At 46.1% G+C, this 25,339-nt stretch overlaps 1 protein-coding gene across 1 annotated transcript in view; it reads right to left on the reverse strand.

Moving 5' to 3' along the window:
• The window catches only part of MMUT (methylmalonyl-CoA mutase), a 104,309-nt gene extending 82,325 nt beyond the window's left edge, over positions 1-21,984 (reverse strand). The window contains exons 1-4 of the mRNA XM_029596091.1: positions 21,908-21,984; positions 17,646-18,101; positions 14,943-15,310; positions 6,009-6,166 (exon numbers count right to left, since the gene is read on the reverse strand). Coding sequence (XP_029451951.1) covers positions 6,009-6,166; positions 14,943-15,310; positions 17,646-18,060 — 941 coding nt within the window. The 5' untranslated portion in view covers positions 18,061-18,101; positions 21,908-21,984. The remainder of the gene's footprint in view (positions 1-6,008; positions 6,167-14,942; positions 15,311-17,645; positions 18,102-21,907) is intronic.
• Between the last annotated feature and the right edge of the window lie 3,355 nt (positions 21,985-25,339).

The raw sequence follows: 25,339 nt of genomic DNA on the forward strand, positions 1-25,339 counted from the left end.
GGCAAAAATAGGAAAATTGGTTCTTACCCGCTACTTTTCGTTCCTGGAATACCATGGATCAGTCCAGACTCCTGGGTTTTGCCTCCCTTCCAGTAGATGGAGACAGAGAAAGCTTCACAGACACTGCCATATATATCCTGGTGTCACACAGACAAAAAAAAGGAATGGATCAATGTCAAGGGAAAGACTTTTATTTAATCATGTAGCAGAGAAGTTACCTGACTTGGGCTGAGTTTTTCCCAAACCAATGGGCTGCCTCGGGGTTGTATAAACATTCTATATTCCTATATTGTTAGTTAGCTGAGCAAGGTAACTCATTTTCCTTTCTGCAAAAAGTTAAAGATGTGAACTACCAAGGCCTGAGTAGGTTTTACTCCCTGATCTGAACACCAGGATGCAAAGACTCTCCAGAAGTGGACAAGGAAGTGGAGATCGTTCTAGCCTGCAACAAAGTGGAAATGACATCCTCCAGATATCCTTTCCCCCTCAAGTGCTTCCTCTCAAAAGCCAAGCCGCAAGACAAAAACAATCCGCCTGATCAAAAAATATTAGACAATGACGAAGAAGCTTCAGTAGATGAGCGAGCCGCAGCGGACTGTCTAAAGTCAGATTGATCAGGTCCACAAACTATCCGCCATGGCCACTCTGGTGCCACCAGAATCACTTCTCCAGGATGAATTTCTATCCGCCATATCACTTTGCCCACCAGTGGCCAAGGGGGAACATGTAAAGGAGAATCCCTCAGGGCCAAGGTAGGACTAGGACATAGACTCCTTCTGCCCCGTGTTCTTTTCTGCAACTGAAGAAGTGGGGCACCTTGGTGTTCCGTTGAGACATCAAGTCCAGGCGGGGAGTACCCCATCTGCAACATAGAAGAGTCATCGCCTCCTCAGACAACTCCCATTCCCCGCAGGTCTAGTTTCTGGTGACAGAAAATCCGCTTGAACATTGTCCACTCCGGCTATGTGAGACGCCGCCAGCCATGCTAGATGCTGTTCCACCCAAAGACACAACTCCTGGGCCACCGCCCGACTCCTGGTTCCCCCTTGTAAATTGATATTAGTCACAGTGATTGCGTTGTCCAATAAGATGTGCACCGGGCAGCCACGTAACAGAGGCAGAAAGGCAAGCCATGCAAAATGCACCGCCCTCGTTTCCAAATGATTGATAGACCAGGATGCCTCTTCCATGAACCATTACCCCTGGGCCATCTGACTCTGGTATACTGCACATACCCCAGCCAGAGAGACTGGCATCAGTGGTAACTACCACCCATTCCGGAACATCAAAGTCCATTCCGCAACTTAGATGACCCCGACCAAGCCACCATGAAAGACTTGATTTCGCAGCCTCCTCGACTGACAAAGGAAGATGAAACTGTTCTGACAAAGGATCCCAATGGGAAAGAAGAGACTTTTGGAGAGTTCACATGTGCACAAAAGCCCAAGGAACTAGCTCCAACATCGAAGCCTTAAAGCCCAGCACTTTAAGATAGTCCCAGAACCTGGGCACCGCAGCATCCAACAGCCTGCGTACCTGCTCCTGTAGTTTGAGAATACGACCCTCAGTAAGAAAAACCTTTCCTAACCTGGAGTCAAAGCGTGTTCCTAAGAACTCCAGAACCTGAGACAAGGTGAGATGACTTTTCGCCAGATTCACCACCCAGCCTAGAGACCTCAACTGTTGCATGACTTGAGACACCGTTTGACTGCAGAAGGATTCCAACTTCGCCAGAATGAGCCAATCATCCAGATACAGGTGAATCAGAACATCCTTCTTTCTGAGTGCTGCTGCCACAACCACCATCACATTGGTAAACGTACTTGGAGCAGTTGCCATTCTAAAAGGAAGGGCACAAAACCTAAAATGCTTCCCAAGGACCATGAACCTCAGAAAACATTGGTGATCTAGGCGGACTGCAGTGTGCAGGTATGCTTTGATCAAGTTTAGCGAAGCCCGAAACTCTTCTTTGCGTATTGCTGCAATGACTGAGCGCAGAGTTTACATGCAAAAACGAGGAACCCTGAGAGCCACATTCCCTTTTTTTAAATCCAAAACCGGATGGAAGGACCCTTCCTTTTTTGATACCACAAAATATATGGAATACCTTCTTGTTTTTTGTTCCCACTTAGGTACGGAAACAATCACCCCAGCCTCTGCAACCAATCCACGGTTTCTTGGATCACCTTCCTTTTGCTGAACAGAGCGCAAGGGGAAACCATGAACAAGTCTCGAAGCAGATGAGAGAATTCTAACGTATAAATGTCTCTTATCACGCTTCAGACCCACTGATCTGTCATGATTTTGGCCCACTCCTCGTAAAACAGGGTCAGTCGCTCCCCAATAGGAGGAACAGAGAAGTGGACCGGCCTCCCTTCATTGTGAAGATTTAGCTCCACCAGAACCCTGGCCAAGACTATCTCTGCCTGGTTTTCTGTTCCGTCGAAAGGACTGGTTCCAGGATTGTTGCCTTCTAGCTTCTTGCCTCTGGCGGCCTACTCTGACGAAAGCATCTATTTGGTTGGAAATCAGAATGCTCCCTAAAAGAACCCTTGTTTCTTTTAGGCTTATCCTCTGGTAACCTTTGCCCTTTGGTCTCTCCGAGACGCTTCACGAGCTCTTCCAAGACCTCACCAAATAGCTTTCCTCTGAAAGGAAATGCTCCTAAGCATGACTTGGACCAGTTCCATAACCAAAGGAGACTGCCGACATCATATTCCTCAAAGAAGTTCTGATGAGGTCATACAAGGCATCCACGACATAAGCCATTGCTGCCTCCAGACAGTCCGCCTGTTTAGCCTCATAAGCAGAAATCGATCTCGTAGCCTGTAACTGCTGAACCCAGCACAGGCTATCCCCTTGCATAAAGCTACTGCAAATGGCAGCATGTATGTCTAATGCAGACACCTCAAAAATCTTTTTGAGGTTAATTTCCAATTTCCTGTCTTGCATATCCTTCAATGCCGCTGAACCATCTACAGGAATGGTGGTATTCTTAGTGTCTGCTGACACTGAGGCGTCCACTTTTGAGAGCGCCAAAAGCGCCAGCATGTCTTCAAGCATCGGATACAATTTTGCCATCAACTGGCCTACCTTCAGGCCTGTCTCTGCAGTATCCCACTCCCTGACCACTAACTTCTTCACCAATTTGTGAAAAGGGAAGGCTTTTGTTGGACCCTTCAGGCCATCCATTACTGGGTCCACCCCTTCATGGTCAGACTCCTCCTGGGGAACCTCGATCCCCAACTCTTCAAGAAAATGGGGACTCAAGGGTCATATCTCCTTCTTACGTAAGAGACGCACCACTTTAAGGTCATCCCCTTCAGCTATAGGGACCTGGCCCCAGCCCCCCCATCTAGGTCTTCCACATCTGGGCTAGTATCAGGGACAGCCGGGCCAGGAGAGGCAGTTTCCAGTGGAACACTTTCCTCTAAATCTTCAGAGCCTTCATCCAGACTACCAGGACTCTGTGAGCCCGCCTAGGAATCTGATCACTGTCTTTTACAAGGACACGGACCAAGGGATCCCTGAGCCCGGTCCGACTGCTTCCCAGCTGCTTTTCTTGCCAAGTATGCCTCATGCATAAGCAGCACAAACTCTGATGAAAACATTGTGGGACCCTCAAATTCATCCATGAAAAGGTCCTCCCTCTTCATCTGAATCAGGCTCCCTCCTGTTAGCAGAGCTCTGCACTGCCAGAGACAATGGGGGAGGAAGATCCTCCGACCCCCTGAACAGCATTGAAGTCCCTTCAGTTGGAGAGAACATGGCCACTGTTCCTGTGCCTGGCAGAAGGGAATTTGCAGTCTTCAGAGGTGCTTCCGCACCTGTCTTTTGCTTGCCCTGTCACTCTGGTGCAGCTTCACCTGCCCCGATCCACCCTCTCCACCAGAGAGGCATTGGGAGCAGAACCCGGAGCACCATCCGTCTGACCAAAAAACAGGTTGACTAGCCCTGCCGCCCGAGTACTCCCACTCCAGCAAAGCCAAAGCTATCTGGCACCACCCACAGCCTTCCCGGCTGCTATATCACTGCCGCTTTCTTCTTCTTCTTCTTTTTATTTTTTTAAACTTTAATTAAAACTACAAAAACAAAGGGTATTTCCCTGTGCGGCAGAAGAGGTGCGGGACTCCAAGAGTTCTCCTGGGGGGGGAGGGAAATGGCACCACCAGCGGTGAAAAGACTGAGCCAGGCAAGAGTCCCCGACCCCTTGCTTGACCACCTCAGAATAAGAAGGGATAGCCCCACCAGGACCTAGCAACCTCCTGGGAGGAATTCTAAAAAAAGTATCTTTGCTTTTCCCTTTTTTTTATTTTTTTTTTGGACTACAGGATTTGCACCTCTACCATCTGCTGGAGTTAGAGAAATACTGAGAGACTACAGGTGGCACACCAGGATATATGGCAGTGTCAGTGAAACTTTCTCTGTCTCCATCTACTGGAAAGGAGGCAAAATTCAGGAGTCTGGACTGATACGGGTATGAACCGAAATTAAAAATTCTGGCACAAATTGGCAAACATTTCCATCTTTTATATTACATTATGAAACTAAAGTAGTTTTACACTATATTAGTATAATTTATTCTATTTTTATTGGAAGACAGCAAATATTCAATCAGCCTGTTGCCCTCGGCACAGGCCTAATGTGCCTACTGACAAATCCAGGCCTGGATTTTTTGGCTTCATGCACTCATTTCCACATTACCATTACTACAGCTCCCAGTGCAATACTTCACATCTGCCTTGTCTGTAGCAGGAAACACCAATGGTGCCCATTCCTTTTCCTAATTAGTTTTGCCCCATTTGAAAAAGATTGCACTTGCCCACTTTTTTGTCACAAATTCAATGTTCTGCATTCTAGATTAAACATCAATTGCAAATCCTCCTAGCAGGCATGCACCTCTGTAAAAATCTGGAGCATCCCGCTTTAAACTTACAGGGGGGACAATTTTTAAATAGCCGGTGCTGTTTGCAAAGCATGTGGGTGCTTTTGGCCTGCATACATTGCAGCCAGTTTTCAGAAGGGAGACCAGCCACCCTTTTTCCCTTTGAAAATCAGCAGCCGCAAAGCACTTGGGATAAAAGTGCCCACACATTTTGCACCTGTTGCTATTTGTGCAGGAGGCCAAACAAGTTCATGCATGTTTGAAAATCAAACTCAATACAAATAATAAAGAATCCACAAAGAATCCACAAAAGCAGGAAGTCAGTAGCAGAAACTACAAAAAAACAGATCCTGAGACATGTGAAAAGTGGGAAACAAAGCTCACATGTCTCAGGATCTGTTTTTTTGTAGTTTCTGAAAATCAAACTCTGCATGTTATACTCCCCTCAGCTAAACAAGTCTAAAAGAAAGGCCATTTGCTACCCAGCTGAAGTATGCACATTGTGGAAGCCTGAGCCAAGCAGCAGTGGGGATAATTTCCCCCGACAGGCCCGTTTACCTGGGTAAACAGATTTTGAAAGTTGACCTCCACCATGGACAGAACTCAGTGGTATCTGCCAAATAGCATCACTGCTTACTCATTACTCTAGAATGGACTTAAGAATCAGGCAGTCAAAAAAGCAAAACTCTGCGAGTCGGTTTATCTGGCAATTAAAGTGCAGTGTGTACACCTAGCAGTGCTACTGAGCTCATCAGCAATCATAGTAGTAGCAATTCTGAAACAGCACATCTTTTCTGCATCACTTAAGTCCTGAAAGGTAAAATATTAGACAGAAATCTTTGGGAAAGTAAAACTTCGTTCAAAAGAATGCTGCAAGGATTTTGCTCTTAGGACTTAATCCTATATTAAGGAAACACTCCCACCAGGAAAGGCCTTTCTTCATTATCCATTACTAATTTTTATCTAGTTGCCTAATAGGCTTACTGAGACTTAACTCAATTTAACAAAAATCTTTTTTTTGTGCTTATAAGAAAAATTGACTTTTTTGGGGGGTTTTTATATAGCGCCCATAAAACTGGCTGATAGCCAGTTTCCATTTTTATATTATTGGTTTTCAGCCCACCTGGGTGCAAACTCATCAATGCTAAGGCCAGCTTGCAGCCCCGTTCTGCAGTATTCCAAACCATCAGCTATGGTGTAGGCCAACTCCAGAATAGCATCTGCGCCTGCCTCCTGCATATGGTATCCACTAATTGAAATGGAATTAAATTTTGGCATGTGCTGTACAAAGAAAGAAACAAAAGAGAAATAAGTACAGGTATTCGACACTGCATTATGTCTGACCTGGCTCCATTAACCACAAAACATATGCATCCCTTGAAAACCACATCCTTCTCTATCTTAAAAAAATATATAAATCATTGCACTCAAATTCCAACCCCCAGTTTTTCATGATGAGTCATGACTGGAAAAAAAACCAACTCTTCCTCTAGCATAAAAAAAATAAGGTCTACCCAATTCTCTTCCAAAATATAGTACTCCACAACAGAGGGCACCAGAGAGAACAGAAACACATCTCAGCGGTGACTGGGGGGGGGGACACTCCTTTTAAAAATGGCCATGAATAAATCGTGAACCCTTCAGAGGGAAATTTCAAAATTGCTCCCACTGGTGCAAAGGCTGTGGGTACTCTTTATTCACGGAGTTTACAGTGCTGTTCAAAGCGAAGGAGCGCGATTTCTTTTCAGTTTGAAAGTTGATCCCAGCAAAACTACCAGCATGCAATTCCACCTGCTCATTTGTCCAGGTAGCTCTTTCCAATAAAATCACAGGCGTAATTGGGGAAAATTAAAAACGCATTCACGTACGTGTGAACCCCCCCTCCCTTGAGAACGCTTCCCCCATCACGGGTAACTGCACACAAGGAGGCCCTAGGCGGGTGCTTTTATGTGCATTTCGGGTGGGCAGTTTTCTAAAAGCCCATTTCTGTGAATAAAGCACTGTTTTTCCCCGGAAATGGCTTTGAAAATTATCCTCCATGTAGAGTACTCTTTAAACATTTTTTTTAATTTCAGAAATAGATTGAACCAAAAAAAAAAGTCTTGTGCTTGCCATGTCAGTCCACCTAAAAATGTTGAAATAAAGGTCAACAAACAAATATGTAGGTGATACCTTTTGAATAGACTGAAGACAAGTAGTCACAGATATATTGAATTAATCAATAAAATGTTATCACCCAATCTCTTTGTTCACCATTATTTCCTCAGAAATAGAATGCAAATCCCTGTAAAGGAAAAAAATGTTTAAAAAAAACCCTCAATCCCAAAAAATGCGCTAAAAAGGTTTCATGCTTTTGAGGACTGGTGATGAGCACTACACTATTGAAGAAATTTTGTACCTGATAATTTTGTTTTCCTTAGTGTAGACAGATGGACTCAGGACCAGTGGGTTATGCTCCCCTGCCAGCAGATAGAGCTGGAGCAAGCTGACATCATAGTATATTTATATATTGTGACCCCAGTCTGCCAGTATTGTCTTCAAAGGCAACTGTGGACAGATTAGCAAAAAACTTGATTAAAAACGTGATTAAACACAGTCAACCGTAACTGTACTCAACCAATAAGAAAACACTGAACTCACATAATAATCTAGGTACCCCAAGCTAGGGACTGGATGAACTCTTACCAGCAATCCCTTGGGATCCAGAGCCCTACAGGAGAACTGTTGACACACCCATACGGCAGCTGAGGGCAGGAAGCTGAGTCCATCTGTCTACACCTAGGAAAACAAAATTATCAGATAAGTAATTTCTCCATTTCCTAGCATGTAGACAGGTGGACAGCAAGGAGATGGACTGATTCAAATGAAAGTCCGACACAGGAACAGTATGCAGCTATAACGCCTCTGGAGTCATCCGAAGGAATGGCTCCCGGCAGCTCAGAGATTCAACGTACAGAACAAACAGCCACCAAGAACACTGTCTTCAAGGTTAACAAACACAAGGAAAGGCTACGCAGCGGTCGGAATGCAGGGCCTACCAAAAAACCCAGAACCAAGTTAAGACTCCACAAGGGGACCGGTAACCGCAAGGGAGGCCTAAGATGCTTCACTCCCCTCAAAAAATGGACCACATCAAGATGGGACGACAAGGAAACACCATTCACCAGGCCCCTGAAACAGGCAAAAGCCACAATCTGCTCCTTCAAGGAATTAAGGGTCAAGCCTTTATTCAACCCATCCTGCAAAAAATCCAGAATGAGCGGAATCTTAACTGAATGAGGAAAAACACCTCAAAAACTCTCCAAACATGTATATAAGCTAAGGAATTGGCAAACTTTTGAGCGTGGAGTAAGGTGGCAATCACCGCAGAGGAATATCCACGCTTCAACAGGCAAGCCCTCTCAAGGGCCAAACTGTAAGACAGAACTGAGTCAGATCCTCATGAAGAACTGGAACCTGCTGCAACAGATCCATGTGCGGCGGAAGACAAAGGGGGGTCTCCAACTAGAGTCTCTGCAGATCCGCATACCATGGATGCCTGGGCCAGTCCAGCACCACCAGGAGTACTAGCCCCCTGTGACCTTCAATTTTGCAAATTATCCTACCCAGCAATGGCCAGAGAGGAAGGGCATAAAGCAATCAGTCTTCCGACCAGACCTGTACGAGAGCATCTATGCCCAGGGAGCACAGATCTCTCCTGTGACTGTAGAATTGTGGAACTTTCGCATTGCGAGAAATAGCCAGCGAGAAATAGCCAGCTGAAATGCCTCGGCTGACAAAACCTATTCTCCTGGATCCAGACTCTCCCTACTGTGAAAGTCCGCTCTTATGTTATCTTTTCCCTCAATGTGAGAGGCTGAGATCATCTGTAGATGTCCTTCCGTCCATTCCATAAGTTGGTCTATTTCCTGCAACACTTGCTGGCTCTTGGTTCTTCCCTGGCGACTGATGTAGGCCACCGTCGTTGCGTTGTCAGACATCACATGGACCGCCTGATCCTGCAGCCTGTGACTGAACTGCAAGCATGTGAACTGGACTGCCAGGGCTTCCAGGTGATTGATGTTCCAGTAGGACTCTTCGGCATTCCAATTCCCTTGGGCCATCAGCTCCTGACAGTGAGCCCCTCAACCCTGGAGACTTGTCTCTGTAGTGAGCACCAACCAGGTTGAGGTCAAGGAATCTCCCTCTCTCAGATGAGCCTCCTGCAACCATCACTGGAGGCGAGAGATGATTTCCAGCGGTAAGTGGCGCTGAACCAAATAGTCCTGAGACTGCAGGTTCCAATGAGACGGTAGCAAGCACTGAAGAGGACGCATATGCGCCCTCGCCCACGGCACTAAGTTTGCTGCCATCAAGCTGAGCACCTGTAGACAGGACCACACCATCAGGCGCATAGTGTTCACCAACTGACGCACCTAATACAAATTTCCGGCAGGAAAACTTTGTCCTGCCCCATGTCAAACCCAACCTCCAGATACTCCAATGATTGGGATGGCTGAAGACTGCTCTTGGTCGGGTTCACCACCCAACCAAGCTCCTACAACAAGGAAATCACCTTGTGAGTCACCAGATGGCTCTCTTCCTGAGACTGGGCCCGAATCAGTCAGTCATCCAAGTAAGGGTGCACCAGTATCCCGTCTATTCTCAAGGCTGCTGCTACTACCACCATAACTTTGAAAAACATCCTGGGGGGCACTGGCTAGACTAAAGAGCAGCGCCTGAAACTGAAATTGTGCCCCAACACTACAAAACTTAGAAAACGCTTGTGTCCCAAATGGTTGGGAATATGAAGGTAGGCCTCGGACAGATCCTGGGAGGTCAGAAATCTCCCGAGTGCACTGCCAGTATCACAGAGCGTAAGGTTTCCATGTGAAAATGAATCACCTTCAAATGACAGTTAACACTTTTGAGATCCAGGATGGGACGAAATGAACCCTCCTTCTTAGGCACAACAAAATTAATGGAATATCGCCTCTTTCTTTCTTGAGACATGAGCACTGGAACCACAGCCCTCAGCCTGAGAAGTGTAGACTCCATTGCCTGCTTCTTCTACAGGGAGTGGCAAGGAGACACCATAAACAAGTTATTAGGAATACTGCAAAATTCCAGTGCATATCCTCTTGTAGCACCTCCAGGACCCACTGGTCTGATGTGATCTCGACCCACCTCTGATAACAGTGAGAGAGGCGTCCCCCTATCTCTTGTTCCCGAAGGTGGGTCAGCAAACCTTCATTGGGAAACTTGGTGAGATCCGCTATAAAGCCCGCTCCTTGCTTGGGCTGTCTGGGATGAAAGGACTGAGACCTACCAAAAGCCAAGTCCTCTGAAAAGTTGACCTCCTGTAGGGATGAAACGGCTTGGAACCCCGGAGATGACCCCTCATACCAAAGGGGCACTGCAATTGCTTATTATCCTCCAGCAACTGAGGATCCGGAGATTTGCCCTACTTACTAGCCAGTGTGTCTAACTCACTCTAAAACAAAACAAGAGTGAGCCTTTAAAGGGCATCTTTGTAAGATTAGCTTTGGAGACTACATCAGCTGACCAATTTCACAACCAGAGTTGACGCCTGGCCACTATCACCAAAGCCACTCGTCTGGCCGAGGTACGGACCAAATCACAGCCTGGGTCTGCTAAAAAGACAGCAGCAGGGTCCATAACTGCTCTGGAATTCCCTCCAGAGTTATCAGCCTCCTGAGAGAGAAGCAGATGAGATCGTGCCACTAGGGCGCAACAGGAAGCGATCTATAAAGTCATTGCCACTGCCCCAAAGGCTTGCTTAAGGATAGCCTTGATCTTCCTATCATGTACATCCTTCAAGGCCGCTCCTCCCTCCATAGGGATAGTTGTCCACTTAGAGTTGGCACAGACAAGGGCATCCACTTTGGGAAAATGCAAACGCTTTCTCATAGCCAGATCCAGGGGGTACAGGCCTTCCAATGTCTGATCCCCTTTAAAATTTGCCTCTGGATTGTCCCATTCAAGATCAATCAATTCCTGAATGGCATCCATCACAGGGAAAAAACAAGAGGCTTTACGCAAGGAAACCAAAATGGAATTCTTCTTCGGTTCCGACATGGCATCCGAATCAGGAACACCCTGCCATTTCAAAGTCTGGGAAATTAGTGCCGGCAGTTTATCTCTTTGAAAGATCCTCAACATGGTTTGATACAGTTCCAATCCTGGAGGAATTTCCCCATCTTCCAGGGAATCAGGATCTACCTCATCATAAGTGCTATCCGGATTCCTGGCAGGAACACATGCAGGGAGCCGAGGAGAGCTCCGTCACTGAAGTCGAGGACTGGAAGAGGGAGAAGCCACTGGCTGAGGGTCCGACCTGACAGGATTGAGTGAAGCAGAGGTCTGCGCCTAAAGAAAAGCTTGTAAGCCTTGAAAAAAATTCCACCCAAGAAAAGGCAGCCAGATCCAAACCAAGCCCAGAAGGAACTGGAGCTGGTCCCACAGAACTGCCCTTGCTTACGGAGGAGCCAGTCAAGAGAGAACCAAGGTCTGGCATCCTTCCAATCAAAGCCATAACCAACCTATCATTAGAATGGGAGGAGCCAGCAAAATCTGAGGAAGACAACTCTCTGAGCATCTGAGCAATGCTGACACAGGTTAGAAGCCAGGTGAGGCTGAGAAGCCCTAATATGACAGGCAACACAAATAGGAAGATGCTCAGGCTTCTTGTTTACCGGCGCCATCACGGCAGTAAATGTGTGTCTGAATGGTTCGCGCTCAAAATTTATGCACACAAACCTGAAGCACTGCAGAAATAAGCGTGGCAAGGCACACACACAACTTATGCATCAAGTCCTTAAGCGTGGAAAGTCCAAATGTTGTGCATGTAAATGGTGAACCCAAAAAACGAGTGCATACCGCATGTGCAGAGCCAACGCACTGCGCACACTGACTACCTGTACAGGGCAGCAGAACACATACAGGAGCACGCAAAAAATGCAGCCGCGGCCTACCATGTGACATGCAAGGAAAAAGCCTAACTGCAGGGCCTAGCCCACTGGGGCCGCTCAACCCACCAGGCTGCCCAGTTCCCCAGCTCCAACAGGAGCGGGAACGAATGTCGGTACCATGCGCTGAGCACGGAGACCGGAGGAAGTCCTAAAACCCCTCTAACTGTCTCTGCTTAAAAAGGTAAAACTTTTTTCTTTTTTTGTAAACCTTTCCTGAGCTCAGCGCTTACTGGCTGAGTAAAGAGACGGTCTCCGGCTTAGGGGGCAGAGGGCATCTGCCATCACTGCCACGCTTGGCCTCCTGCACCCGCTGCCTTTCAGCTGAACGAGCAGCTACGTCCATGCTGGGAAACCCAGCTACTGGACCAAGGCACACCTCTGAGGGACCATGGAAATCACCCCAGGAATTCTCAACTGGGGGAGGAACCTTTAGGTATCACCGCAGGAGAGCAGGGGTTTTCTTTCCCTTAAATCAGAATTTCAAATTTCCCCTTCGAAAAAAACATGAAGTAATCCCCATAAGGAGATGGACATCCTCCATCTACTGGAGACAGAGAATATTGGCAGGCTGGGGGTCACTGCAGGGTTATATATACTGTGACGTCAGTTTGCTCCGTCTCCATCTGCTGGCAGGGGAGCATAACCCACTGGTTCTGAGTCCATCTGTCTACATGCTAGGAAATTTGATTTGTTTTTCCCTGCCTTGGGTAAATTGTGGGGAGCGATTTTTTTTTTTTTTTTTTTAATCACATAACACCAAATGCGATCCTTTCATATGAGACAATTATGTTTCTTGCAAAAATGTATCTAAAAGCATATAAAAATAAATTAAAACTTTTTACACAATTGGGGACATTTCAGAAATAGTCTTTGTCAAGGGCTCCACATGATTCTTCTTAGTTTTTGCACAGCTGCAGTTCGGCCGACAAAGCTGTGGGCATGGGGAAAATCGGCCTTGGGTTTGGATTTTATGTTTCTGTATTCCATAGGCTGCAGCAAGACGCTCACAGCACAAATCTTTAACTTCAGCTTCAACTCCTCCTTGGCGTGAATATGCTGCTTCAGTCCTGCTAAAACTGAGGGTTGAGATGTGCTTCTGTCCTTTCTGGTGCTTTCTGTTGTTAAGTCCTATATTTTTTTGAAGGAAGTTTTCTCCTGTGGATAGAACTGTACAGATCTGTCTTTTGTTTGGGCGAGGGGTACGCAACCTACCGCTGTTTTCATAGAATCCTTTTCTAATCTTATGGGGGGTCCATAATCAGAAGCATTTAGATGGATAACTCAGAAGTTATCAGGCTAAATGAACATTTGGGCACTTAGCCAGCTATATTTTAGTCAGTTATTTTACTATCCAGCTAAAATTTAGCCAGATAACTTCGGGGCATTCTGGAGGCGTTTCAGGGAAGAGTTACGTTAGCCGGCTAAGATCCAGCTAATTCCCATATTCAGAGTTAGTGCAGCTGCACTACTGAATATACCTCCAAAGTTAGCTGGCTAAGTTTATCCGGCTAACTCTGCTATCCAGACAGTGACTAAATATGGACCTCATGAATTTTACACAAAGGTAAATCTTACCTACAACACCCTTTTTACACGAGGGTTTCTTAGTCTGTGTCCACAGCAAAAAACTTTCAAAAATGGAATAAGGATCTATTTATTTGGCTAGGTGGTTCTCCTTTTCTTCCAGTTCAATCTGAACCAGTGGGGATTCTGGACCTTCATTCATAACTACCAAGGGATTTTTTTTCCCTAGTTTAACAGACCCACCTTCCCATTGTCCTTAGTCTGGGCACGGCAGCAACGGCTGGGAGCCATGGACACAAATAAAAAAAGGTGACTTCCAAATAGCTCCCTGAAATATTCTCTTTGTTTATTTCCCCCCCCTTCCTATCATATTTATGATATTTTATTGGACTGACATATTCAGTACTGTAAATTAGACAACAATACAGAATGAGACTAATAGATGAAGTCTTTCATAATTAACTTGTGAGAAATGCAATGATTTAATGAGGACAATAATAAAAAAACATTGCCATAGGTAAAACAGTGTCTTACCTATGGAAATGGGCTCTTTGATTATTGTCCATCCTCAATGCGGGTACCATTATCCCTGTTGTTTTGAGGTATTTGAGGGCAGCATTTGATCAGAGGAGGAAACCACATTCCTAGTATTATATAAATCAAAACAGAGAAAGAAGGCACACATCTGAGGTAATTTTTCATTATACAATAATAAAAGTTTTGCTTTTATTATTGTATCAAACCCAACCGGTTAAAATTACCCATGGGGTTTGCAAGAACACATCGAGACTCCCTACTGCTTATGACCCCCCCCACTCTTCCACCTCCTGAAAGCTCTTAACCAAATTTTCCAAACAGACCCGGTAGAAAGGATACAGGTTTACCTCCTCCCAGGTCATGTCCAGCATTGCTTTGATGATGACGACTGTAATGCATCACTGTCAGAGCAACACTGGAAGCCAAGCTAAGGGGAGGTGAATCTGTATCCTCTTAACTTTGGAGGGCTTACAACCTGTCCCCCTTTGCTTGACTTTCACTGAGGCGGGAAGGCAGGCCTGTATTTAGGCATAGGCAACTGCTCAGGGTGCCAAATTTTGAAGGCACCAAATATCTGGCCTGAACAGGAGTCTGCTCCCACTTGCACAAGGCTTATATGCCTGTGGCAATTCAAAGGGTCAGTGCCATAGCTCTCAGTCCTCCAATGCGTGCCCAAATCTTAAACTCAGCTCTGGTCCAGCAGTCCTACACTTTAATTTTAATTGAATGAAAAGCGGAGGATTTAGTCAGCTGGTGCTAATTTTCTGCGCTAGCCAACTAAGTTCAGGTGGGCATGTTTAAGGGGCCTAAATGTAGCTGGCTAGGTTTAGCTAAAAATCAGTTTAACTTAACCAGCCTGACGGTTTTTGAAAATTGACTCCAATCTGATTAATAGCCTAATTTACGTTGTTTCAATGACAGAATGATAGATTTGTTTACCTTACTACCTAAAATTATTCTACAATCTGTCTCAAGAAGATGGAAAGCGTTGCAATCATTGTTGGATTTAGAACACAAAAAAATACCTGTGCCGTGTACTGGAAGATGTCAGCAATAATGCGCATGGATGGCACAGGAGGGAAGATGTACGTGTTTCTGACCATGAACTCCTTTAATATATCATTCTGGATCGTCCCCGTCAGCTTCTCTTGTGGCACGCCTTGCTCCTGGCCTGTTACAATGAACATCGCCAGGATCGGTATTACGGCCCCGTTCATGGTCATGGAAACGGACATTTTTTCTAAAGGGATTCCATCGAAGAGTATCTTGGTATCCTCAACAGTATCAATGGCAACTCCGGCCATCCCAACGTCACCATGCACTCGAGGGTTGTCCGAATCGTACCCACGGTGGGTGGCCAAGTCAAAGGCGACCGACAGTCCCTGCTGGCCAGCTAGCAACCAAAGAAAAAAAAAAAAAAAAAAAAACAGCACCATTTTTAAAATAGCATTTGTATTTTCTGGGAATGGCGTCTGGAATTTCTTCAAACAATACAAATTCTATTACCAACAGCCCTCAGTCTTGCGGGGCTCTAGAAAGCAAACAATTGCCCTTACCTTGCTTGATATGCCCTCATTTTCACCTTAGGTCAAAAGAATTGGACTATTCTCAGAATGGTAAAGCCCTTACCATAGAGAGAAATATTCATTTATACCAAATCCTGGCTTATTTTTTAGGTTTCAGTCTGATTGTAAAGCTCTTTGGGAAGGGACCTGTAGGTCTTGCATTGCTTTACCTATAATTATCTTGTACAACACTGAACACACCATCAGTGTTATAGAAAATAACAAGCAATGTCACTGAAAGGGGTTGGGAAATCATAGGAAAGGTGCCCATTCGCACAAGGGAAGTTTTCAACAGTTGCAGTAGTCGGCTTAGAGGTCGATTTTAGAAGTGTTGCTTGTGCAAAAAACGCCCACGCATAAGTGGGCCACGCGCAAGCCACGCAGATTTTAAAAAGCCGCAAAGTATACACATACCGGTATATACCTATGAGCTCGTAAAAAAATGAGGACGGAAAAAGGACAGAGCAGGGGCAGGGCCGACAGTTATGCGGGTAACTCTATATTTTAAAACTGGAGATTGCAGCTCATTTCGGCTCCTTATCTGCGTAACTTTACTACTGCTCCAGATGAGGAGCAAGTCTGTACATCTCGGGTTTTAGGGCTTACAGGACAGGGTGAGGGTCTGGGTCAACTGGGGCACTTGCAGGATGAAGAACCAGCAGGGGTGTTGAAGACATCGATATTAACTGGGCAAACTGGTAGACTAACTGAAAAAATTGGATTGTCCTTCACATGAGCACGTTTTAAAATCCACCTACATACGCACGTAAAGCCAGCAAAGTCCTAGAAAAGATATGCGAGGTACGTTTTCTCGAGCAATTTCTTAAGATTAGGCACATACATACGTGGGAGGTGTATTTTATTGTTAAACGATTTTTATTGGCATATCCATAAAACAAAGTACAAACAGCAAGGGAGTATTTTAAAACATATGGGTGCAAATGCACACAAGATTTAAAATCGTAACGTAACTCTGCTCGCATGCCAATATGTGTGTGTGTGTGTGTGTGTATGAGCATCCCTTTCAGGTAACATCCTATTAGGATATTCTGAAAACATGTAACAATGGAAAATGGGTGGTTGAACGTTAGGCTTACAGTCAGCATCCTCTGCGCTATTGGATTTGGTGGGAGATTTCCTGAAAGTAATTCACAGTTTTCAGCTTGTCTCTTTCCCCCACCTCCCCAAATTAATTACTACGAATTTCCTTTAAAGGAATAAATACATCTCTCTAATTTTCTAATCCTCTCTCCTCCCATAAAAATGCTACAAAAGCAGCATCTGCAGATCGTGGGATGAGAGGAGTAATACATATGTGCCGAAAGTGGCCACTTTTAGGAATTCTGTGACCTGTACCTCTGAAAGTTAACAGACTTGCTGTAAGTTCCATCTATTTTCAAAATTCCAGAGACTTCTGGTCTGGTGAGGGTAACAAAGTCAACATGTAAACCATTCACTGCTCAAATTATTGCTGTACCCAAACCTACCCTCTGCCTATCCAGTTCTATTGCTCATGCTCTATGTGCTTCCCTGCCAGTCAGGAGGCAGCACTCAGGAAGAAAAGCGGGCATCACGTACCTCCTGTGAATATTCACAATGCAGCAGCACCGGACCCTGCTCCCAATCACAGACAGGCATGCAAAAACTGTTTCCTGGAAAGAGGCAATTTTCAAAGGCATCCGCAGAGATGCAATGTCCGTGGATACTTTTAGCCATGGGCCTTGCACCAGGACTCAAAGGGAAAGTAGGAGCATGCTTTTCTTCTGAAAATTTCTCTAGGGAAAGAGAACCTGCAGAGATGCATGCCTCAAAAATAGTGAATGGAGATATGAAGATGAAAATCCCAGGTGGTTAATATCTGCCCCCCACCTAAACATGCCCTGGGGCCACATGCTTTTCACCCGGCTAAAAGGACACATGTTGCTGATCTCTGCACGTACTTTTTTTCCAGGTAAGGACTGGGCAATTTTCAGTCAGTCAATCACTTTACTGAGCTAAATCAGAATTCTGAAAATCTCCCTCCCCAAACTACTGGGTTTGAGAGAACAAACAAAATTGGCATACATAAGAAACAACACACAATGCTAAAACAATATGGAAAACAATCTGGAAGATAAAAAAAAATAGGTGACTAGCTTAGATCTGTTAGTAATGGTATCCTACCTTTAATGTTATCCCTGTAGAACTTGTTGCTGTCCTCCACCGTGCTGAAGCCAGCATACTGCCGGATAGTCCAGGGCCTGTGGGTGTACATGGTGGGGTAGGGACCACGGCTGAAAGGCTTCACCCCGGGCAACTCCTCTGGAAATTCCTCTGTGTCCCTCCGGGTGTACAAGGGCTTGATAATTATCCCCTCTGGCGTATGCCAGCGCAGATCCTCCGGGTCTTTTCCTTTCAACTGTTTCTTGGCCAAGGCAGCCCATTCCGGGTGCAGAACCTGGCGGTGTGCCCAGCGCACAAACCATCCAGGGCTGCAGGTGGGGCTGAGGAGGACTGACGGTTTCGTTCTGCCAGCGGGGCTGAGGAGCTGCTGCCTGGACACGACAATGGGCAGCACCAGTCGCTTCGCCTTCAACATGGTTCTCACGCTGCTGAGCCCAAAAGTCTGAGCAAGGAGCGCTGAAGGTGGAGAAGATAAGTAAGAGACACATACAGAAAATAAAACAGTAGAAGTTAAATACGCATTTAGCATCACCCCTTTCAACTGTTAGCGAAATGTACATTTTTGGGGTCCCATTCTTTGAAAATGCTGAGGCAGACAGATTTTATGCATTTCAGAAGGAGAAGCACATTCCTCTTTTCAATGTCCCAGTACATACTGCGATTCAGTCAATTTGGCAACATAGCAGAGAAATGGCTCCCACAGTGTGTGTGAGTTTGGGATCATCACACCCCACTTCAAGTGCTTAATGACGGAGTCATTCTCACCCCTGCCCACAATACCATCGCAACAAGCTTCAACGATGGCATCATCTAAAAAGAAATCAATTAAAATGAAAACTTGTGTGTCACTTGAAACTATACTTCTTTGTGCATGTCAGAGGCGTAACTACGAGAGGGCCCTTTCAGAAAACTAGTTAAAAATAAACCTTTCCCCAGTCTTTTATAAAAATCGCTCTTTTTCATTTTGCAAGTCATTATTCAGCATGCAGCTTGCTGCTCGTTAAGAATGATTAATACAAGGGCCAAAACGTTACCTTTGTAGAAAAGGGTACATCAACGAGAACTTTCAAAAATGCTTAAAAAGTCTTTGATTACTATAACAGTGAACTTTATTTACCTACACTACTAAGGATAACAAATGGAGGTGTTAACACTGGCAAGCAAGAGGTCCAGATACCACTGCAGAATTTGAATGAGGGACTGACTCTTGCACATGTCACCTGACCACTTAGGAGATCGAACAGATCCTGCTTACCCACATGAAAGGAAAGAGCCTCTAAGGTCTGAAAAGCTCATGCACTGTAACAACGATTCATGTCTTAACTGCTTCAGTACTAGATAGGCTAAGCCAATGGCAAGGAAATGTGATGCCCAGAACTAGAACAGTATAGCCAGATGCAACCAGGAAGGCCCAATAGTTATTCAAATCAACTATGGTACCTGAGGACTGGAGGGTGGCCAATCTTATTTCCATTTGCTAAATCCATGAAGGCTCTTCCCCATTAGTCTGTGTCTATCCAGATGGCCAGTAATAGTAGTCTATGAAATTTTCCTCCGGGAACCCTTTTTAAACTCAGCTCCATTAACTGTTTTCATCACAACCTCTGACAACAAATTCCAGTGTTTAATTGTGCGATGAGTGAAAAAATACTTTCTCCCATGTATTTATTTAAATGTTTTTATACCGTCATTCCTTTGCTTTAAAAGTGCTACTTTTTTGCTTCACGGAGTGTCCCTTAGTCCTAGTACTATTGTAAGAGCAAATAATTGTTCCCTGTTTGCCTGCTTCACCACACAAGATTTTTAGACCTCTGTCATATCTTTTCTCAGTCATCTCTTCTCCAGGCTGAAGACACCTAACCTGTTTAGCCTTTCCTCATAGGAGTGCCATTCCATTATCTTTTTGCTCATCCTTCTCTTCCCTTTTTCTAGTTCACCTATATCTTTTTTGAGATGGGATGACCAGAATTATACACAATACATGCAGCAGTGTGGTTGACACAGAGGCATTATGATTATTTTCCATTACTTTCCTAATAAAACCTAACATTCTATTAACTATTTTTACTGCTGTCACACACACTGGATTTCAAAGCATCCACAGTGATTCCAAGATCCTTTCCTTGAGTAGTGACACTGAATATGGAACCCAGCATTGTATAATCTTCCCTACATGCATCACTTTACATTTATCCACAATCACTTTTGGCAGCCATTTAAATGCCCAATCCCCTAGTTTTCAAGGTATTCTTGCAGTTTCTCACAATGACCATTCAGTTCTACTCTCCGGGTCCTATTCTTTAGTCAGTACCCACAATAAAACATTGCTTCCTATATATATCATGACTTTTTAATTTCCTGATGAGTCTGTCATGAGGGACTTTGTCAAATGTCTTCCCAAAATCCAGATACACTTTATCAACTGACTAACCCTTATCAACATGTTTGTTAACCTTTAAAAAAAAAAAAAAAAAAACCCAAAACTGATTTGTAAGGCAAGATGCCTATTTTTAAAAAGGGCTCCAGGTATTATCCGGGAAACTATAAATTGGTGAGCCTGACATCAGTGCCGGACAACATCGCAGAAGTTTGAAAAACAAAATTAGCCATGTAGCCTTGGAAAAGCCACTCTTTATCCCTGCTTATGGTGGGCAAGGATTGGATATTTTCTTTGTGATTCTGCTGGGTATTTTTCTGGACTGGCCACTGTCAGCCTCTGTCAAAGACAGGATGCTGGACGTGATGGATCTTTGGTCAGGCCTAGTATGGCTGTTCTTATGTGTTTTAAAAGACTAATGCAACCAGCAAAAAAAAAAAATCTATGTTTTTGTAGGATGAATAGGACTGTGAGAACACTGCACTAAATGTACATTAAAAGCAATCTACATTTGGGAATGCTCCTTTATACGGGCTTTTTGGGAGGACATATGTAAGTTTTGCTCGATGATATGGCATTGTACCATTCTGCTGGAGCCTGAATTGTGGCTGTTTGGGGCTCAGACATCGAGGCATAGTGTCAACTCCCCCTCTCTATGGCTTTTTATCTCTAAAGCAGCTGTAGTGGGAAAAAAAAAAGCCATACTTACTAAATGGCTAGAAGACACAGCCCCTGACAGGGACCAATGTTTTAAACAAATGCTGCGCCTATGCACACATGAACAATATATTATATAGCACCTTCAACCCTCCAAACAGACAGAGCGGGCAGATATATGGGACAATTTTCTTACATATATTAACCCCACTATTAATCTGCCTTAGGACTATTGACACAGGGCTTAGGAGGGTCCCTAATGCGGGTACAATATGCACTCTCACACATTCCTCACCACTCTTATACCGTACTGGGGGGGGGGGAGTTGAAGAATATCATACAATGTTACACTGTTGGCTTATGAACATGAGATAGTAAAGTTTGTCTTTCTTGACAGAAGATTCCGGTTACCCCACCTCAGTCGGTAGGTTCTGTTTATGACCTGATTATCTCAGATTGTATATGAGTTATATGGATATTATTGTTCGGTTTTTCTTCTGTACCGGAATTTCCATTCCAATGTTCATTTGTTACTATGCTAATTGTTTATTGTATTAGAAAAACTCCAATCAAAATTATTTAAAAAAAAAAAAAGCAATCTACAGCTTGAACTAAGAAATGTTTGTTTCCCTTTAAAAAATAAAGTTCAGTGCAGCCCCAGCTCAGAGGGAGAGATGGATCTCTGTTTACAGTTTACACACAGCATTAACTGGAATCCAATTTGGTCAGAGTTGCTCCTGGTTCAAACTGGCATTGTGCAGTGAACGGGAAGGGGTGCACTCTACACACGATAGAAGTGCTGCACTGGGCTGAGGGGCAACAGTCAGAGAAGAAACATGTGGGAGCTTGTGTTTTCCCACCTGAGCATGCCAGGGCTACACAGCTCCATTAAGGGGCAATGGCGGGGGGGGGGGGGGGGGGGGGGGTGTAGGGTTGTGTTCTGGAGCACTGAGGTCCTATCTGTGGGCATGAGTAAAGAGAAAGTTGAGCTTGGGAAAAGAAGCAGAGCACTCATCTCTGATCTTATGTTTGGAGAGTGGAAGAGAGCAAAAATACAGATCTGTGACCTCCTGAACGAATACGGAGAGGAAGCCCAGGTCACAGATCTGGTAAGCAGGAGGGCTGCCACCTTGCCAAGCATTGTACTAATACATATCCCCGCCCCCAAACCCTGGGGTATCTCCAACCTCCCTCCCTGGGCATATATAAATCACCCAGTTCTACTTACAGCAGCAGCAGTGTTGTTCCCAACCTCGCTTATTTACCGCGAGATTGGGCTTCTTTTCCTAATCATTCGCATTTTTTTTTCCGATTTGCAGGTTGCTTTTAATTGGGCTATTTCTCCTGCCAGTCGCGTTTTTTTGGGCTTGTTGGGCGGGACATGTGCTCTGATGTTGCAGTGATTGGCTGCTGCTGCAATGAAGCCTGTCCATAGCAGGCGCACCCTATCCCTATATTGCAGCAGTAAGCCAATCAGAGCAGGACTGCAAACAAGTTGATCCACACGACACGAGCACATTTTGCAGCACGGCAGCAAGCAACAGCAACGGAAGTAAGTTCGGACTGTACAGCTACAGCCAGGTATCAGGGGGGGGGAGTATGAGAGTGTGGGGGCGAGGAGAGGAGAATGAGTATGTGAGGACCAGAGATGTGTTAGGAGGGGGGGAATCAGTGTGTGTGTGTGGGGCCAGAGATGTGCTCGGAGGGGGGTGAGGAGAGGGGAATGAGTATGTGAGGGGGGGAATCAGTGTGGGGGACCAGAGATGTGCTCGGAAGGGGGTGAGGAAAGGGGAATGAGTATGTGAGGGAGGGGGGGGAATCAGTGTGGGGGACCAGATATGTGCTCGGAGGCATTAGGGAGGGGGGAATGACGTGTGGGGGCCAGAGATGCGTGGGGTGGGGAGAGGGGAATAAGTATGTGAGAGCCAGAGATGTGCTTGGAGGGGGGAATCAGTGGGGGCATACGTGCTCGGAGGGGGGAATCAGTGTGTGGGAGCCAGGGATGTGCTTGGAGGGGGGAATGAGCATGAGGGAATTTGCTGTACCAGCTCCTTGTCAGCTAGTAGTATGCTGAAGCGATTCAATGAAAATATATATGGTGACAATGCTGACAATATAGAGAATGAAGAACTGGCTGTTATTATTACTAATTGTCAGACCTTGTTTTAGTTAACTGTGAGAGCTACAACAATTTATTACAATAAAGTCAGCTGTTTTGTGTGTATTACAAAAGTATTTCAAGTGTTAAATGCTTTAAAAAATAAAACAAAAGTTTCAGTGTCGCATGTTTTGGGCTTTTTTTGGGGGAAAAAAGTGCTTGTTCTTTCATGAAAACCTGGCAACCCTGGTTCTGTTGGAGGTTTGCTTGCTCCCCCGGGGAGTTCTGCCGGTTTTTGCTTTCCTCCTTGACAGGCCAGGACTCCAAGCTCCCTTCCTACTCCCCCCCTCAGTGGAGCTCTGAGTGCTTTTGAACTCAGTCTACTCCGGAGACACCACTTTTGTCCTTCTCCCTGCTCCCCTGTGCAGTGTAGAAAAGTTTTCTTTCCTGAACTTCTCTCTTGTATGGTAGCCCAGCCTCCCCTCCCTGCTGTAGCTCTCACCCGGTACCTGTTTTCCTGCCTGCCAGTTTGTCCTGCCTTCCCAGGCCCAGAGAAAGGTAAGAGACTCAATTTACACTTTTTTTCCTTGCCTTCTGAGGGACGGTGTGGGCTGCAGGCGGGGCTCAGCCCGGAGTGAGGGGCTGCACAGGTCGGAATTTGTCTAACCTTTTACTTTTTTACCTTTGTTTGAGTCTTCCACCCTCCGGTTTCCAGCTCTGCTGCCTGCCCAGGTTTCTTTCCTGAGTCCTTCTTTCCCCTAATTGTTCACAGACCCTTGTGTGTGGGAGTGGCCCTCTCCTCCCCTGATTAGGCTGCAGTAAGCCATTTTTCAGGCTTTCTTTTTGTTTCTTTCAGCTTCCCCCCCCCCCCCTGGACAGCTTGCACAGGTGAGGGAAGCAGGTTCAGCTTGTGTGCTTTCTAACACAGGTTTCACAGTCCTCCCTTCTCTACCCCCCCCCCCCCCAAAAAAAAAAAACATGCTGCCTTCTAAGTGTTAGTTTTTCTCCTCCCCCATTGGCTTTCCCTAGCACACGCCCTCTCCAGTGCTCCTTCTTTTTTTCCCTTGACACTTCTTTTTTTTTTTCTTTTCCTCTCTTCTTCCTTGGTCTCTCCCCACTAGCAGGTAACATGTCAAGGAGAGGTTTGAAGAGCATAGCAGAGAGAAGTGATCCTTCGACCTTCCCTCCTGTACTTGAGGTACTTCGAACCACAGGGCACATCCCACCCGCAGTGCCCACCATAGCAGGGGCAGGGACTCCCACTCCATACTTGGTCCCCTTGCTCCCCATACCCCCTGCACCAGGAACCCTTTTTTTGCAAGGGCACGAGAGAAGGGACAACCACCCCTGCATCTCTCACTTCCGGCCTTGTTCAAAGGCCCAAACATGCCTGATCTTCTTTCAGCAGTACCGTCCACCATGGCAGACCTGGTGACCAAGGTGCCGGTCTCTAGGCTCATTTCCACCTACTCCATACCAGGTCCCATCATTCACACCATGCCAAGCGCTGCTTATTCTAGTGCCACACAGAGACATGAGTAGTATTATCCCTCAGTGCTTTTTTTCCCTGCTAGGGAGTGAAGCACGAGGAAGGATTGCAGGGGCGATGTCCGGTACCTCGGCACCGGTGGTTACTCCCTCTGCCGAGACTGATACGGAGGGCAACCAGGTTGGGGGAGGGAACTCTTGCCCGTGGGTAACCACCGTCCCTGCCCCTGCTGATTCTATGCCAGTGACAGATGCCATCGCAGCGGCCGGAGTCTCCCGCCGTAGAGGGGGGACCCCACAAACCAGGGGGTAAGAGGAAACAGAAAATTAGAACGTACGACGCTTGTAGTTCCGGGGAGGTCAATGCCCCAGTAGCGAGGCCCACTCCGCCCGCCAAGCCCTCCTACGTGGCAGTGACTGCGAGGAGCACACAGGTATTGAGTCCCGCCACCCAGGGCCGGCATCGGGCGCAGGCATGAGGTCAAGTTTCCGATTCTGCCAGGGGGAGGACCCACAGGACTATGCGTCGGCGATGGCAAAGTTGGTGGGCCCCAGGAGTATCATCTCCTGTGCCAAGATGTACGCTAAGGTGGTGATTTGTTTTTTGGCAAACCTTGCTGCCACCCATAAGGCACTCGTCAAGGGGCTAGTGGTGAAGGGGACTTTCCACCTTTTGGAGCCCCTAGACCAGGGGTCCCTAACCACCGGTCCGCGGACCAGGACCGGGCCATTGGGGTTTTTTTGCCGGTCCGTGGTGCCACCGCAGACCAGCACTAAACACTGACAGTGTGCTCTGCAGTGGCTCAGAGCACACTTTGTGGGGTTGATGCTGCTGAGCGGTAAACTACTGCTGTGCTGTGTACCGGATACCCACAGCAAGAAGATCAGCAGGGCAGTGGTGGAGCTCACGTCACCACGACCCGAAGAAAAAGGTCGCGTCTAAACGTGCAGGTGCTCCTCCTCCTTCCTGCCCGTGCAGCCCTGGAAGAAAAATGTTACTGGATCCGCGCGGGCAGAAAGGAGGCGGAGGAGCAGCGCGACCCAAGAAGACCAGGGCGACTGCAGAGCCTATCC

This window comes from Rhinatrema bivittatum, chromosome 3 (assembly GCF_901001135.1).
Source record: "Rhinatrema bivittatum chromosome 3, aRhiBiv1.1, whole genome shotgun sequence".
In the NCBI taxonomy this organism is placed as follows: Eukaryota; Metazoa; Chordata; class Amphibia; order Gymnophiona; family Rhinatrematidae; genus Rhinatrema; species Rhinatrema bivittatum.